At 57.1% G+C, this 13,544-nt stretch overlaps 1 protein-coding gene across 1 annotated transcript; it reads right to left on the reverse strand.

The window, feature by feature from the left end:
• IRX3 (iroquois homeobox 3) lies at positions 1–4,374 on the reverse strand. Its single transcript, XM_026494773.4, has 4 exons — positions 3,368–4,374; positions 2,071–3,190; positions 1,821–1,887; positions 1–1,321 (listed from the first exon to the last, which is right to left on the reverse strand). Exons 1-4 carry the CDS (start codon positions 3,632–3,634, stop codon positions 1,267–1,269), a joined length of 1,509 nt encoding a protein of 502 aa, XP_026350558.1. The 5' UTR covers positions 3,635–4,374; the 3' UTR covers positions 1–1,266.
• Between the last annotated feature and the right edge of the window lie 9,170 nt (positions 4,375–13,544).

The following is a 13,544-nucleotide window of genomic DNA, read 5'->3' on the forward strand; positions in this document are numbered from 1 at the left end:
GGGGCCAGCAGCCGGCCTGGCCTGGCCTGGCTGGAGAGGCCGCCAGAGGTAGGCGCTGAGTGGCCCTTTTGTCCTGTAGAGGGAGCTCCAGCCCCAAATTTCCTGGCTCCCTCCCCCCATGGCCGACCCCTGCATGGCCTGGAACGTGAAGAGGTACAGCAGCCAGGACCCCAGAAAGCTGTCCTTGAAGGGCACTTGGGGGAAACCCGCTGGGGTGCCAAGACGCAGAGATGATACCAGGAGCCAGGTCCCCCAACTCTCCATTCCGGTTGGGTGCAGTCACCAGGAGGTAAGATGTGCATCCCTAGGCTCCCCGCTCCTCCACACTCACCCCTTACTCACCGCCACGCCACACCCTTGCATCTATAAGGAGGAGTCTAGGGGTGCAATGAGGTTGGAAGGAGCTTGAACTGAGCTGGCACACGCCCTTACGTAAGACTGAGAAAACCTCAATTGTGCCTGTCTAAGAATGGGGCTGCAGGAGTGATGAGAACCTCCAACCCTAATTCTTCTGCATCCAGACCCTTCTCTGAGTCTTTCTGTTTTGTCATCAGAGCAGGCTCCAAGACCCCACGGTTGTGCCAGTGGACCAGCGGGGTGGGCCCAACTGCCCAGGCTCCTCGGAGGGCATCTTGTCGGGTCTCCCCCACCGTCTTCTCTGCCCTTTCCCCCTTGGGTGCCCCATGGACTTCTCCAAGTGGCGCCCCAGGCCCTCCACTTCTCTGTCTCCTCGGCCTCTGCGCTCTTCTGATAAAACGGTCCTGTTCTCCTTTTCTGCTGATCCCTGGCGATTCTTCATACATGGGGGGTCAGGGGAGTGCATAAAACAAAATAAAACAAAAACCAAATAGATTCGTCATGGCGGGTGGGGGGCAGACAGGCGGGTTATAGTCAAAGTGGCAACAGCTCATTTATTTAGCCAAAAATAGATACTTTCTTGTACAATTTGGTTCACACATATGTACATTTTTCTGTATATACAAAAAACGTCAGACACACTTAATTCTCACAGAAACTCCACCCCCCAAAATCAACCGAACCAAAAAATAATAATAATAATAACCCTCACAAACTCAGCTAATGTGGGGTACAGAAGCCACTTGGGGAGGACTGAGGGGGACTTGCTTTATTTCTTTTTTCTTTTTTTTTTTTTTTAGTTTTCTTTTTTAGGTATTCATACACGGACATGCTTACAAGTCATAACTATACAGAGCGATTTTTTTTTTACAATTATTACAACGATTTAAAATTTTTAAAAATAAGTAACTAAGACGAGGAGAGAGCTGAGAGGACCAGAGCGGCATCCAGGTGGTTCTGGGGCCTGGAAGAGAGAAGCAATGGTAGTAGCAAAGGAAAGTAAGAGTTCGGAGCACCGCGGCTGCCCGGGGCCGGGAGACCCAAGCTGGGACTGAGGCTGGGGGCTGGGATGTGTCTCAGGGACAGATGCTGCCCAGCTGTAGATGTTGGGCTTCCGGTTTAACTATCAGAAGGGCGGGAAGGCATCAGACTCGAGGTCCCGGGGCTGGAAAACCTGGGGGGGGGGTGCTCCACAGAGCCGCCGCCCGCTCCAGGGGCCTACTGGCCCGGCCGGGCTCCTGTGCCCACCGCATGGTAGCCTGGGCCGCGCCCGGGTGCCAGGACTGGGATGGCCACGCCGGCTGTGGGCCCCGCAGGGACTACGGAGGGCTGTGTGTTTTCGTCCGCTTTTTAAAGCGCGTCCCGGCGGCGTCCCCCCGGGGGCAAAAGCCCAGTGGGCCTCCACGTTTGTTCCTCCCCGACTGGCCTGCCCCACCATTCCCCCTACCGCGGGCGTCTCTTACCGCCTGGGCACGGGCTGGAAAGCTGTCTTGAGTAACTTTTTCTCCACTTCCAAGGCACTACAGCGATCTAAGGGAAGCGGGGAAGAAAAAGGAGGGCCTTCAGAGCGCTCCATTCCAGCACTCAGGGCCGTGGGAGGCGGGCGTGGGGTGGTAAGCGCCCTGCGCCCCCGGGGTCCTGCCCATCTCCGCCTGCCCCCGCGCGACCCCCAGGACCCACCCCCTCTCTCCGCACCCAGCGCTCAGTAGTCACCTGTTCCGCCCTCGGGCTCCGCCGGCCGAGCGAAGGCAGCAGCGGCGGCGGCCGAGTGGCCCGCGGCTCCGGGAAGTCCCAGCAGGTGTGGAGGGGCCGAGCCGAGCAGGGAGAGCGGGTGCGGGCGTGGGCCCGGCGGCGGGCCTGGGAACGGCCGGTTGGTCCAAGCGGGGAACTTGCTCAGAGGCGCCGAGACGAGTCTGTGAGCCGCGGCAGCCGCGGCGGCCGGAGAGAGCTGCAGGGCTGGGGGCGCGACGGCGGCCCCAGGGGGAGAACCCGCAGCGCCCGGAGGCGAGCGGCGCGGGTTGTCCGGGCTTGTGGCCGTCTCGGCCAGGGACCAGATCTTGGGCTTCTGCAGGGCTGAGGCGGGCGCTGGCGCCGGAGCGCAGGGGTCCAGGCCCGCAGCAGGCGAGGGCGGAGACGGCGGCACCGCGGCCACTGGCGGCGGCGCTGGGGCCAGACTCAACACCGGCAGTGGACGCTCCTCCAGGCCCTCCGAGCTGTCGTCCGAGTCGCTATTCTTGGAGTCTGAAATGGGTCTCAGGCCGAGGTCGCCGTCCCTGTGCGCCGCCCCAGCCAAGGCGAGCTCAGGCCCCGCGGCCGCGCCGTCTAAGTTCTCCAAGTCGATCTCCTCGTCCTCGTCGTCGTCCGCCAGGCCCTCGCCCCCCGTGTCCTCCTCCTCCCCCACGAGCTCCTCCTCCTCCAGCTCCAGCTCGCGTTTGCTGTCTTCTTCGTCCTCCTCCTCGTCTTCCTCCTCGCGCTCGCTCCCGTAAGCGTTGCCCTCCTCGTCGGTGCGGCTGCGGGGCGCCCAAGTCATCTTGTTCTCTTTCTTGAGGCGCCGGCGCGCGTTGGCGAACCAGGTGGACACCTGGGTGAGGGTCATCTTGGTGATGATGGCCAGCATGATCTTCTCGCCCTTGGTGGGGTAGGGGTTCTTGCGGTGCTCGTTGAGCCAGGCCTTCAGCGTGCTCGTGCTCTCCCGGGTGGCGTTCTTGGGACGGGACGGGTCCCCGAACTGGTACTGGCCATACGGGTAGAAGGCGGGGTGCGGGTGCGGAAACGCGGCGGCCGCGGCCGGATGCTGCACCCCGGGGCTGTCTTTCAGCTCGTACTGCGCGCCCTGTACGCACATGGAGAGCGAAGGGACACGCGCGGAGGGAGCGCGGGTGAACCCTAGCCGTAGCCACCTCCACCCTCCCCACCTGGGCCGCGCTCATCTACTCCCGCGCGCTCACCTCTTCCCGCGCCCCAGCTCTCTAACCCTCCCCCACCCCACCCCGGCTCCCTGGGCGCTTACCAGCTGCGGGAAGATGGGCAGCTCGGCGGCGTAGGGCAGAAAGGCACCGTAGCCTTGGGCGGCTGCGGCAGCCGCTGCCGCCGCGGCATAGGGCGCCCCGTACACGGAGGAAAGCACGTTGGACAGGGACCCCGAGGCGGCCAGCTCCGAGGCTCCGGCTCCTGGGCCGCCCCGGGCCCCAGCGCTGCCGCCGCCACCGGCGGCCCCCGGGCGCTCCGGTGGGTAGAGCGGGCGGATGTACTGGTATCCGAGCTGGGGGAAGGACATGGTGGCCCGCGGGGCACGGACGGAGAGGGGCCCGGCCCCTGCGGCCGCCCTGCTCAGCGCCGCCCGCGGGCTCCGGCGCGCATCGGGGGCTGGGCCGGGCTGGGGCCGCGCTGCCTCCCGCGCTGCGCGGCGCTCCGCGTTCGCCTATTGATCTGCTCCGCGGCGGCGGCGGCGGCGGCGGCGGTGGCGGCGGCGAGGAGCCAGGTCAGGTCCGAACAGATTGGCGGAGATTCCCGGGGCTCCGGGCTCTGATTGACATTTCTACGGGCCCGCAAGCCCCTCCTCTCTGCGCCGCGCTCCCTCCTCTCGGCCGCCGGGGCAGCCTCTGCCAGCGCCTCGTTCCTCACTGCCCTCCACTCCCAGAGCAGTGTCGCGCCTCGCTTCCTTCGCCCTCCTCTAGCTTTCACTCCCCCTCCTCGCCCTTCCTCTCCCCTCCCTCTCTGCGCTCCTCTTCCCCCTAGGATCGCTTCCGCTCCTTCGGGCTCTTTCACTCTTCTTGACGCTCGGAAACTCCCTTCCCTCTCCTGCTTTTCCTTTCTCTCTATTCCTTTTCTCTTCTCCCCTTTCTGTTCCCTTCACTCTTTCTGCTCCACTGTTTTTATCTCACTCTGTCTACTCCCATAACTCTCCCCCCGCCCCCAGCCCTGGCCTCGGCGCCCTGGGCTCAGGCGGCCTAAAGTTGGGGACACTTGAGGTGCCGTGCGGGGGGTGTGAGTCCGTGGATCTGTGTCTGAGGCTGTGTCTGTGTGTCCGTCCCCGCCCTCACCTCCTCCCCTGCCCTTCCCCAAATCTCGGGTCTGACGTCGCGCCCTCTTATTCGACTTTTCCTCGCGTCTCCTTCCCGAGTCGCCAATCGCCGGGGCGCCTTCCAGGCGAGGCCGCCCACCCCGGAGGATACTGCGTGCGGGGCGGGGCGGGGCGGGGACGCGAGCCCGGGCGCTCGGAGTCCCTGCCCGCCCCCTTCGGCCTGTGCCGGGAGGGGCAGCGGGAGGCGCGGGGACGCGGGTTAGTACAGGGTCAGCTCGCCCCTCCCCGCTGCCCGCCCCTCGGTACCTCTCCCCCCGCGCCAGCGCGGGGCCTGGGTCGGGACCAGATCGCGGTCCAGGGCAGGCGCCGGGGCTTTCCTCGGTCCGGGCCCCCTTTTCGGCTCGCACCTCTAGACTCCAGGCCACTCTCAGCGGCGAGGGAAGAAGCTAGAAAAGTGGTGCTAGGGGCGAAGGGGTGCGTTCTAGTCGAGCCTTCAAAGGCCATCTCATTGCCCAGGGGAGTGAAGCAGCCCCCTATCCAGAGGACCAAACCCCGAAATCAGCTACTTTAACGCCGCCTGTGCCCGGGTGCGAACCTCTGATTAAAAATGGCGGGCTCTGCCTTGGTGGGGCTGAAGTGTGGACCCCCTGGGGACCTCGGGGAGCCAAGACGGGGACGTGGAGCCTAGCGGCGCCCTAAGCTGGTGGGCGTGGGGGGGAGGAGCAGAGAGCCAGGTGGCGGAGGCTCCAGGAACTTTCCGAGAACGCTTGGAGAAGTTTGTGTATTGGAATTTTCGGTCCGTAGACACCCTTCGTTTCCCTACCCCCTTCCTCTGCTCCCCGGTCACCGTGCCAAACTGTTTTGTTTCTGTAAAGATCCTATCACCGTCTCGGGTGGGGATGGGAGGCAAGACTTTTGGTTTTACAGTGGGATCTTTCCTCAGTCAAACCCGAAATCCCAGTATCCAAACGCCCACCTTCACGGATTAGGGCGTGCAGCCGACCGCGGGATTGAAATACCCGGAATCGCAGCGACTCCGGGCTCAAAGCTTTAGGCCTCGGCGGCGACCGACGCACAAGCCAGGCCTGCAGCGGTAGCGCTCCGGGGACAACACGGGGGCGGTGACTCTGTCATGGAGTGGCCAGCTCTGGCTGTGAGGCGGAAACTGGCCGCCGCGCGCTGATTGACAGAGGAATTGAATCCGAATTCCACCAGAGTGGAGGGATCGGAGAGTCTCGGCCCCGGCTCTCTATCTGGTCTAAGCAGCTCTGGGCAGTCCAGTTTAGGTATGAACTCCCAGTTTTGACCCCACCTCTCACTCCCCGTCTCTTTCCACTGGTCTTCGCACAGGGCGGTGGCTCCAGAGGAAAATTGGGGGGGGGCGGGAGGGAGACAAGAAAAAGTTTGGGGGCGACCAGTTTGGTGTTCGGTAGGGGAAACTGATGTGTGGCCTTCTCAGATTCGGCAGAGCTCTTTCCCATATTCCCCTCCCCACCTGCTTCTCTGCTGGATACCTGGCTCTGGCCTTAGCTGGAGTCTCCCCAGCGGAGGAGGTATCAGAGGAAGCTCTGGCTTTGAAATGTTTCCCTGGCGCCTGATTTCGTTTCCAGTTAAACCTCTCAGCCAAGTGGCTTTGGGAATCATGGGCTCGCCTTCTCACGGAAAACCTCTAAGGGTTACAAAACTGAGGGTAACATTATTTCCCGGAGTGCTTCCTAGATGTCAGACCTCGAGCCTCGACGGCCCTGAACCCTAGAGTTTGCACAAAGTGGTGACACCAGACCCGAGCGAGCCAGGAGCCAGATTCCGAGGTGGGGAAACTGTGGGGTGCGCTGTAAATGCCCGGATGAAACGCTCGCTCTTAAACTCAGCTCTTCTAGAAGGAAAAGAGAAAACCATGAGCCCCGGAGATGCTTCCTCCGCATTAACCAGCTATCGACCCGGCTGCGTGGAGCTGCGGGAGGTGGGAAAGAGGCCAGGGAAGGAGCGAGGTGGTTCTCTGTGAACCAATCACGCAGGTCCGAGGGCGCCCATGCCCAGAAGAACCCCCAGACCCATTCGCGTACCCAAGAAACTCAATTAATTAGGTCCCTCCAGGCGTCCCAGGTCCCAAGCAGAAGCGGCCTCTCCACTACCCTAGTGTCCAGCAGAGATCAGCCCTGCCCTGGCCGGGGGTCCGCGCTTCACGTCGGGACTCAGCGTCCTAGGCGGCCGAGCCCCGACATGGCACTGGCTCTGCAACTCGACCGGCCCAGTGGAGCCCGGCCCCGGACTGAACTCGAGAGTTCGAGGACAGCCGAACCATTTCCAGAGATTTTTAATCCAAGGGACGAGGTCAAAGTGACACACTCGCACAGGGAGGAGAAGCAGGTGCACGGAAAGTTGATTTGGGAAAGGCACGCGCGCACAAACGCGCCGCACACAAAAGCTTTTCCGTCTTTTCGCCTTCTTCCAACGTTCCCAGGGCTCACAGCGCTTCGGAGGCTTGCTGGAGACGCTCTCTCTACGCGGCCCCGAGTGTGGCAGTGCACGGAGAGGGTGTCCACAGCACACGTTTGGTGCACACAGCCGCGCTCGCTGGACTCGCACTTGGGGCCGCGCGGCCCGACGTCTGCCCAAGGCCCGCGGCCCGCCAGGCTCAGGGGCAGCGCCACGCACTGCACGCGAGCCGCCAGCCACCAGGCCCCCTTTCTGCCCCCTCCTCGGCCAGCCAGCCTCACGGTGCGCGCGCGTCCCTGTCGGGGGCGCCACATCAGCCCTGGGTCTCCCAGCCGAGGCCCTTCTTCTGTCCTTCCCTCGCAGAACCGAAGTCCCCGGGCTGCGGTGCGGCCGGCGATCCCTCCGCTTCCTGGAGATGCCGCGGCGCACGCTCCCACCGCTCCCTCCCCCCGCGCTCGGGTTACAGGTTAATGAAATGCTCGTTTTCCTCAGTCATTTGTTTTGTTTTCCTGCAAAGTTCTGATAAGTAGCTAACCAACGAAGCTTGTAATTACAATCTTACAGAAACCGGGCCGATCTGTATATAAATCTCACCATCCAATTACAAGATGTAATAATTTTGCACTCAAGCTGGTAATGAGGTCTAATACTCGTGCATGCGATAATCCCCTCTGGATGCTGGCTTGATCAGATGTTGGCTTTGTAATTAGACGGGCAGAAAATCATTATTTCATGTTCAAATAGAAAATGAGGTTGGTGGGAAGTTAATTTCTCTCCGCTCTGTGAAGCGTAGACAAGAATTTAATGATTTAATTACAGTTGTAAGCCCTTTCCATGAGACTTAAATTGAGCTGAGAATATTTTTTTCTTCTCTCTCTCTCCCTCTCTCTCCCTCTTCCGCATTCTCTCTCTCCGCTATTAGCAGCCGTGTGGACGCCCGAGTGCGTGGCCTGGCGTCCGCACCGGGAGGGATTTGCATCAGGCCGGAATCCGGACCCCGGGGATCCCAGGAGGCGAGGGCCGGCGGCCTGTAGAGCCGCCCCGGAACGGGCTGCGGCTCCCCACCGGTCGCCAGGGCCTCGAGGCCAGTGCCTGGGTCCCGAGAAGCGTCGGGGAAACTTTGGGAGAAACTTTGCCAACTTTGCTCTCGGCGGGGGAGAGGCCGCCCGGCTGGCCGCGGCGGCTGCGGGCCGCGACGCGCGAGGTGGGCCCCGAGTCAGGCCCGGGCACCAGGGAGCTGGTCGGGCCGTCCCAGGAGGGACGCGAGGGCGGCCGACCTCCCCTGGCTCCCCGCCGCGCCCTCGCGCGTGCCCCGCCTGGCCCGCTCCCCCCCGGGGCTCCGAGCGGCCTGCGACTCGCCGCGCCCAGGATGGCCGGGATCGAAAACCTGGCCCTCAGCGCAAGTGCTCTGATTTCTCTTTACCTCTCCACGATCAGCCTTTTTCCACCTGACTCGAGCAGTTTCACTGCCTCCCTGTCCTTTGTTTTTCTTTCCCCATCTGTCTGCCTCTCCCACTTTCTAGGTATTTGATTTCTAAGTCCATTCATTTTCCTTCTCTTTCCTCCGCTTTCCCCATTCGTTGTTTTATTTGTTCCTCTGGACTACTTTGCACTTCACTTTTCTCCGTGTGGCTCCTTCCCTCTGCCCTGATTTTGTCTCTTTTTATCTCCGTCTGCCTCTGTGACGGTCCCTCTCCCTCACTCCCAATTCTCCTCTGTCTTTCCTTCTCCCTTTCATCCCAGTCTATGTGTCTCTCCGGGTTCTTGGTCTGTCTCTCAGGTTCTCCTCTGCGTGTATTTTCTCGCTTCTCTTCCAGGACGTGTCCCCCCCCCCCCGTGGATCTGCCTTCCCCGCGGGCGCCCCCTCCTCATCCATCTTGGGAGATGAATATGTCGCCTTATTGGATGCCGAGGCCAGAGCCGGGTGATGGGGCTCGGCCAGCTTCGCGCATTTTCTTCATGCATATTGAGGAGATGGTAATGAGCGCGTTTGCATTGTTGCATGGAAAGACCGCGTTTCCGGCCGCAGTTGCGAGCGGGCGAGGGTGGCCCGGGGCCCCAGAGAGCCCTCAGTGGGCACCCAGCCTGGTGGCCGCAGGTGGCCCTCAACGGGATGGCCGGTGCTGGGGGCCCCGGGGAAGAAGTGACCTCTCGGAGCGCTCGGCCCGGCCGCCGCCTCCTTGGGCTTCTCCACAAAGGCCGGCCGCGCTCCTCTCATTAGAGCCTCGTTACGGGAACCCCCGCCTGGCTCGCGACGGTTCCCTCGCGCCCCCAGCCCGCGGGCCTCTGAGCCCCCTCCCCTGATGTTTCGAGGCCTGTGATGGAGCGCCACCAGGAAATTAGTGCCTGACAACGACGTCTAATGGCAATAAATTGTTTGCGATTCTGAGTGACACGTCGCGGGATCAAACACAGCCGCATTGTGTGCCCGGCTCTGCTCACTCCTTAATCTGGGAGGGCGCAGCGGCCGTCGCTCGCGAAGGGGCAGGTTGCACGCAGGCCCCGGGGTTGTCCCGATTGGGCTCAGGCCTGGTCTCAGCGTCCCTGGAGCCTACCTGGAGGACTAGTCATTCTACAGGGGCATGTCCCTCCCGGAGAAGGTCCCCAGAGCTCAAGAGACCGGACCCACGCATGCCTCTCAGAGAGGGGAAGGTTTATGAAGTCCGGAGCGTCCAGGGGGCAAACTCTTGAAGAATTGAGCTCAGAGGGAGCCCACTGCTGGAAAGCCAGAAGGGCCCAGATCCCCAGCTCCAGACCCAGCAGAGCAGGGAACCTCTGGGTGTTAGACATTTGCACTAATCCCCCATTCTCCTCCCAACTTCAAACCGGGGAAAGCTGAGAAAACATCAAGATCTGGCCTTGTCTGGAATTGGGTGGTGTCGGGTTTCCCAAACTTCAAACTCTCCACTACCACCTCTATTATTTGTTTAACATTTTTCCTTAAGTTGACTCATTTTAAATACTTACATACATGTTTTTGGAAAGAAAACTTGATACTGCTACTGTAAATTGAAAAGTAGCTCTTACTCGCCATAAAGGGAAATGGGAACAGATAAAAAACAACTAAAACCAAGCGATCTAAAACATTTGAGCCATGTTGCTTCCTTGGGAATGACTTCTAGAGGACCTGTGGGTGTGTGTGTAATCATTAGCAAGGGTTGGAAGTATTAAACAATCTTTTTCAGAAGAAATGAGAGAATTGAAAAGGGAATGCTTCTTATTATTCAACAATGTTAGTTCTCTGTCTCCAAGATACCTGAAATCATATTGAGGACCCTAAAAGCTGCACTGGCTTAGGGTTTACTAATGGAAACCCATACTCTGTCGAAGAGTATGTAAAAAAAAAATTAGGATGAAAAAAAGTGTCGAGTTATTATTAGTTACCAAATAATTGTGTTAAGCATTATCACAAATAATGTGTGCTAAACAGTATCACATATAAGGTCTACAAAGGAGAGAGTAACCAGGGTATGGTTGTGCTGAGTAACCAGGCCATGTATGGTTGTGCAGGCTGCTCACTGAACAAAGGCACCCTGCTGAGGTGCTAAGAGGGTCCTGAAGTCCAGTCCTTCTGCGTTCATCAAACTGGTGCCTTCGCTTAGTGCTATTCTGGAAGAAAAGTGCCTTTCTCTAATTTACACAAAGCTGGGGTATGACCTAGTCCTTATCTTAGTGATGGGGAAACTGAGGCTTAGAGCGCTTGGCAAAGTCCTGACTGGACCCGCATCTGATATTCTTGACTATGATCCTTCTGGGAGGAAGATCAGGGTCTTTCGGGGACTTGGGGTGGTGGTGCTGGGAGTTTGGAAGGGAGATATTCAAAGAGTGGTCCCTGGACTGAAGGAAGGAAAAGGGTAGCCAGGCTGCTGGGCTTTCCCTTCACCTTAATCCTTATACTTCATGCAAATATTTGGAGGGGACCTGGGTCAAGGATGCATTATCTTTGCTTGGGAAAGGGGAAAAGGTGTTCTTGTTTGCCTAGGTATTTGAACCTCTTCCTTGCCTCTTTTGGTCAAGTCTTACCTGTATAAGTCTGTAGACCAGAGCTCCATCCTGCTCCCGTCCACACTGTTTGGAAATTTCAGACCACTAAAGACACACTAAGGGCCTGCATTCTCTAGAAGTTGGGAATCAAGGGTGACCTCTGGCCACAGGCATTCTTTTGGGGGGGGGGGGAAGGAGTGGTGAGGTTGGCCTCCATTGAATTTTTCAAAACTTGAATTGCTTGCCAACACTTGCTAATTAGTTAATTTTATTAAAACATCTAGATCTCTGTTTGAAAAACTGGAGGGCTCAGAAACACAAGCCTCTCCTTTGTGAGCACAGTCGCCTAGATTTCATGGCTGCTGTCCATTTACCTGGACATGCTCCAGTGTGCTCCCATCCCCACCTAGCCCACTTCTGTCAATGACCTGTATGCCGTGGGGTGTTGGCACTGCTCTGCATTCTCAGTTGTGAGAACCAGACCATTTGCAGGCAGACACGGCTCCTCCAACGAGAAGAAAGTGGCAGGAGGCATGACCTGGGCAGGAGTTACAAGTGTCCTTTTTTTCCTTTTCTCTCTGCCACTCTCCTGGTTAGTGGGGCAGCTGATTTTCCATGGTGGAGGATGGAGGGGCGCGGGGTGGGGGAGGGAAGTTTGGGGGCAGGTTCCTAAGAGACGTGGGAATGAATAGTTCTGAGACGTTGGCTAAGAGCTGGAGCTAGGTCTATTCTAAATTTTCTGGGAAGAGAACAGAAAGCCTTGTCGCCAAAACAACCATTTGTAGGAAACCCCCTTAGCATCAGCCCTTTCTTGATTCCCATGCACCATCTTAAAAATATCAAACCAGGGGTGCCTGGGTGGCTCAGTCAGTTAAGCATCTAGCTCTTGATTTTAGCTCAGGTCATGCTCTCAGGGTCGTGAGATCAAGCCCTGCATCAGACTCCATGCTGGGCACCGAGTCTCCTTCAAGAGTCTCTCCCTCTCCCTCTGCCCCTACACCCTTAAAAAAAAATCAAACTAGAAAGTCTCTTTCTTCTCTCTTTTCTCCCTCTCTCCATTTCTCTTTGCAGGGAATATTTATTGGGTACCTTCTGTGGGCTAGAAACGGTGCTAAGTGCAGGGGATAGAACGATGAGCTAGCTGTTTCCATGGAGCCTATGTTTTAGTGGGGCAATGACATACTCAACAGGAAAACAAGCAGGAAAAATTAAGATAGCATCAAGTACTATAAAGCAACACAATAATACCAGCTGCACCCGGTTGGATAGTGTCTTCCCCAAATTCATGTCTTTCCCAGAACCCCAGAATGTGACCTTGTTTGGAAGTAAGACCATTGCAAATATAATTCGTTAAAATGAAATGTATGCTGGAGTTTTATCTCCTATAGGAGTGGAGTGGGTTCTTAGTCTGGTAAGACTAGTGTCCTTATAAGAAGAGGAGAAAAGAGACAGAGATAGACACAGAGAGAGAAGCCAGGTGAAGACAGAGTCAGAGACTGGAGTGATGAATCCACAAGCCAGGGGATGCCAAAGATTGCCGAGAGTCACCCAATGCTAGAAAGAGGCAAGAAAGAGTTCGCCCCAAGCGCCTTCAGAGAGAGTATGCATGGCCCAGTCACATTTCAGACATCTAGGCTTCAGAACCCTGGGCGAAGAAATTTCTGTTGTTTAAAGCCTTCTCACTTCTTACAGCAACGCTGGGAAATGGATATAACAAGTGATGTGATGGGGTAGGAGAGCTGTTCCTATAGACAGCACAATCACAAATCTGTGAGGAGGTGATGTTTTAGCTGAGATAAAACTATTCGAGAAACATCGGGGGAAGTGTATTTTCAAGCTGTTCTGTCCGGTACGGTAGCCACTAGCCACGTGTGTCTATGGAACATTTGAAATGCACCTGGTCCAACCTGAGATATGCTGAAAGTGTAAAATACCCACCAGGTTTCAAAGATTTAGTATGAAAAGAAAGAATGTAAAATGTCTCATTCGGTTTTTGCATAGATTGCATGTTGAAATGAGATTTTCGATATATGCTTGAGTTAAGCAAAGATGACTATTAGAATTAATTTCACCTGTTTCTTTTTACCTTTTGTAAATGTGGCTACTAGAAAATTTAAGATTGCATTGGTGGCTCACATTAGATTTCCATTGCGTGGTGTTCTAAACAGAAGGAACAGCGTGTGCAAAGGCCCTGTGGCAAGGAAAGATCTCCCTGTGTTCAGTTGTTTTGTACTCAGTCTGCATGTTGATATTTATTTGATGATGTTGCTGAACCTGAGACACTGATCTGGGAAGCCCCACTGAACTTACAGGAAGTGAATACGTAAGTCTCTGTCCCTTTCTCTCCTCAGTGGAGAGGGAGGACATGACATTCAGCCCTTCAGCTTGATGCTTCCTTTCTACTTTCTAACCCCATGTAATCTCTTAGGCCCAAACTCTGCCCATCATTTCTGCTTGGTATGTCCATCTCATCATCTCTGTGTGCTTGTTAGCATGAAGAACTTGGGGCACGGCCAGCTCCATCAGCCTTCTTGTCTGCGGATGGTATTAATGTATCAAAATCGTGGTATTCTGGTATACAGCAGAGACCTGCGTTCCCCCAGCCCACAGCTTACAAAGTGAACTTCAAGGACCACATTAGTTCACTTACTAAGCTCGAATTTTGTTCTCCTAAGACAGAGGTCACAGCATGGTGTGCTGGGCATAATGCTTGCATGCTTTGATCATCTTGCAGAGTTTT

Source organism: Ursus arctos, unplaced genomic scaffold (genome assembly GCF_023065955.2).
Source record: "Ursus arctos isolate Adak ecotype North America unplaced genomic scaffold, UrsArc2.0 scaffold_19, whole genome shotgun sequence".
Lineage (NCBI taxonomy): Eukaryota > Metazoa > Chordata > Mammalia > Carnivora > Ursidae > Ursus > Ursus arctos.

Coding starts and splice junctions, on each gene's coding strand:
- IRX3 (XM_026494773.4), bottom strand. CDS start 3,634: ATGTCCTTCCCCCAGCTCGGATACCAGTACATCCGCCCGCTCTACCCA. Junction 1,888..2,070: donor GGAGCCCGAGGGCGGAACAG/GTGACTACTGAG, acceptor CGCTTCCCTTAG/ATCGCTGTAGTGCCTTGGAA. Junction 1,322..1,820: donor TTCCAGCCCGTGCCCAGGCG/GTAAGAGACGCC, acceptor TCTCTCTTCCAG/GCCCCAGAACCACCTGGATG.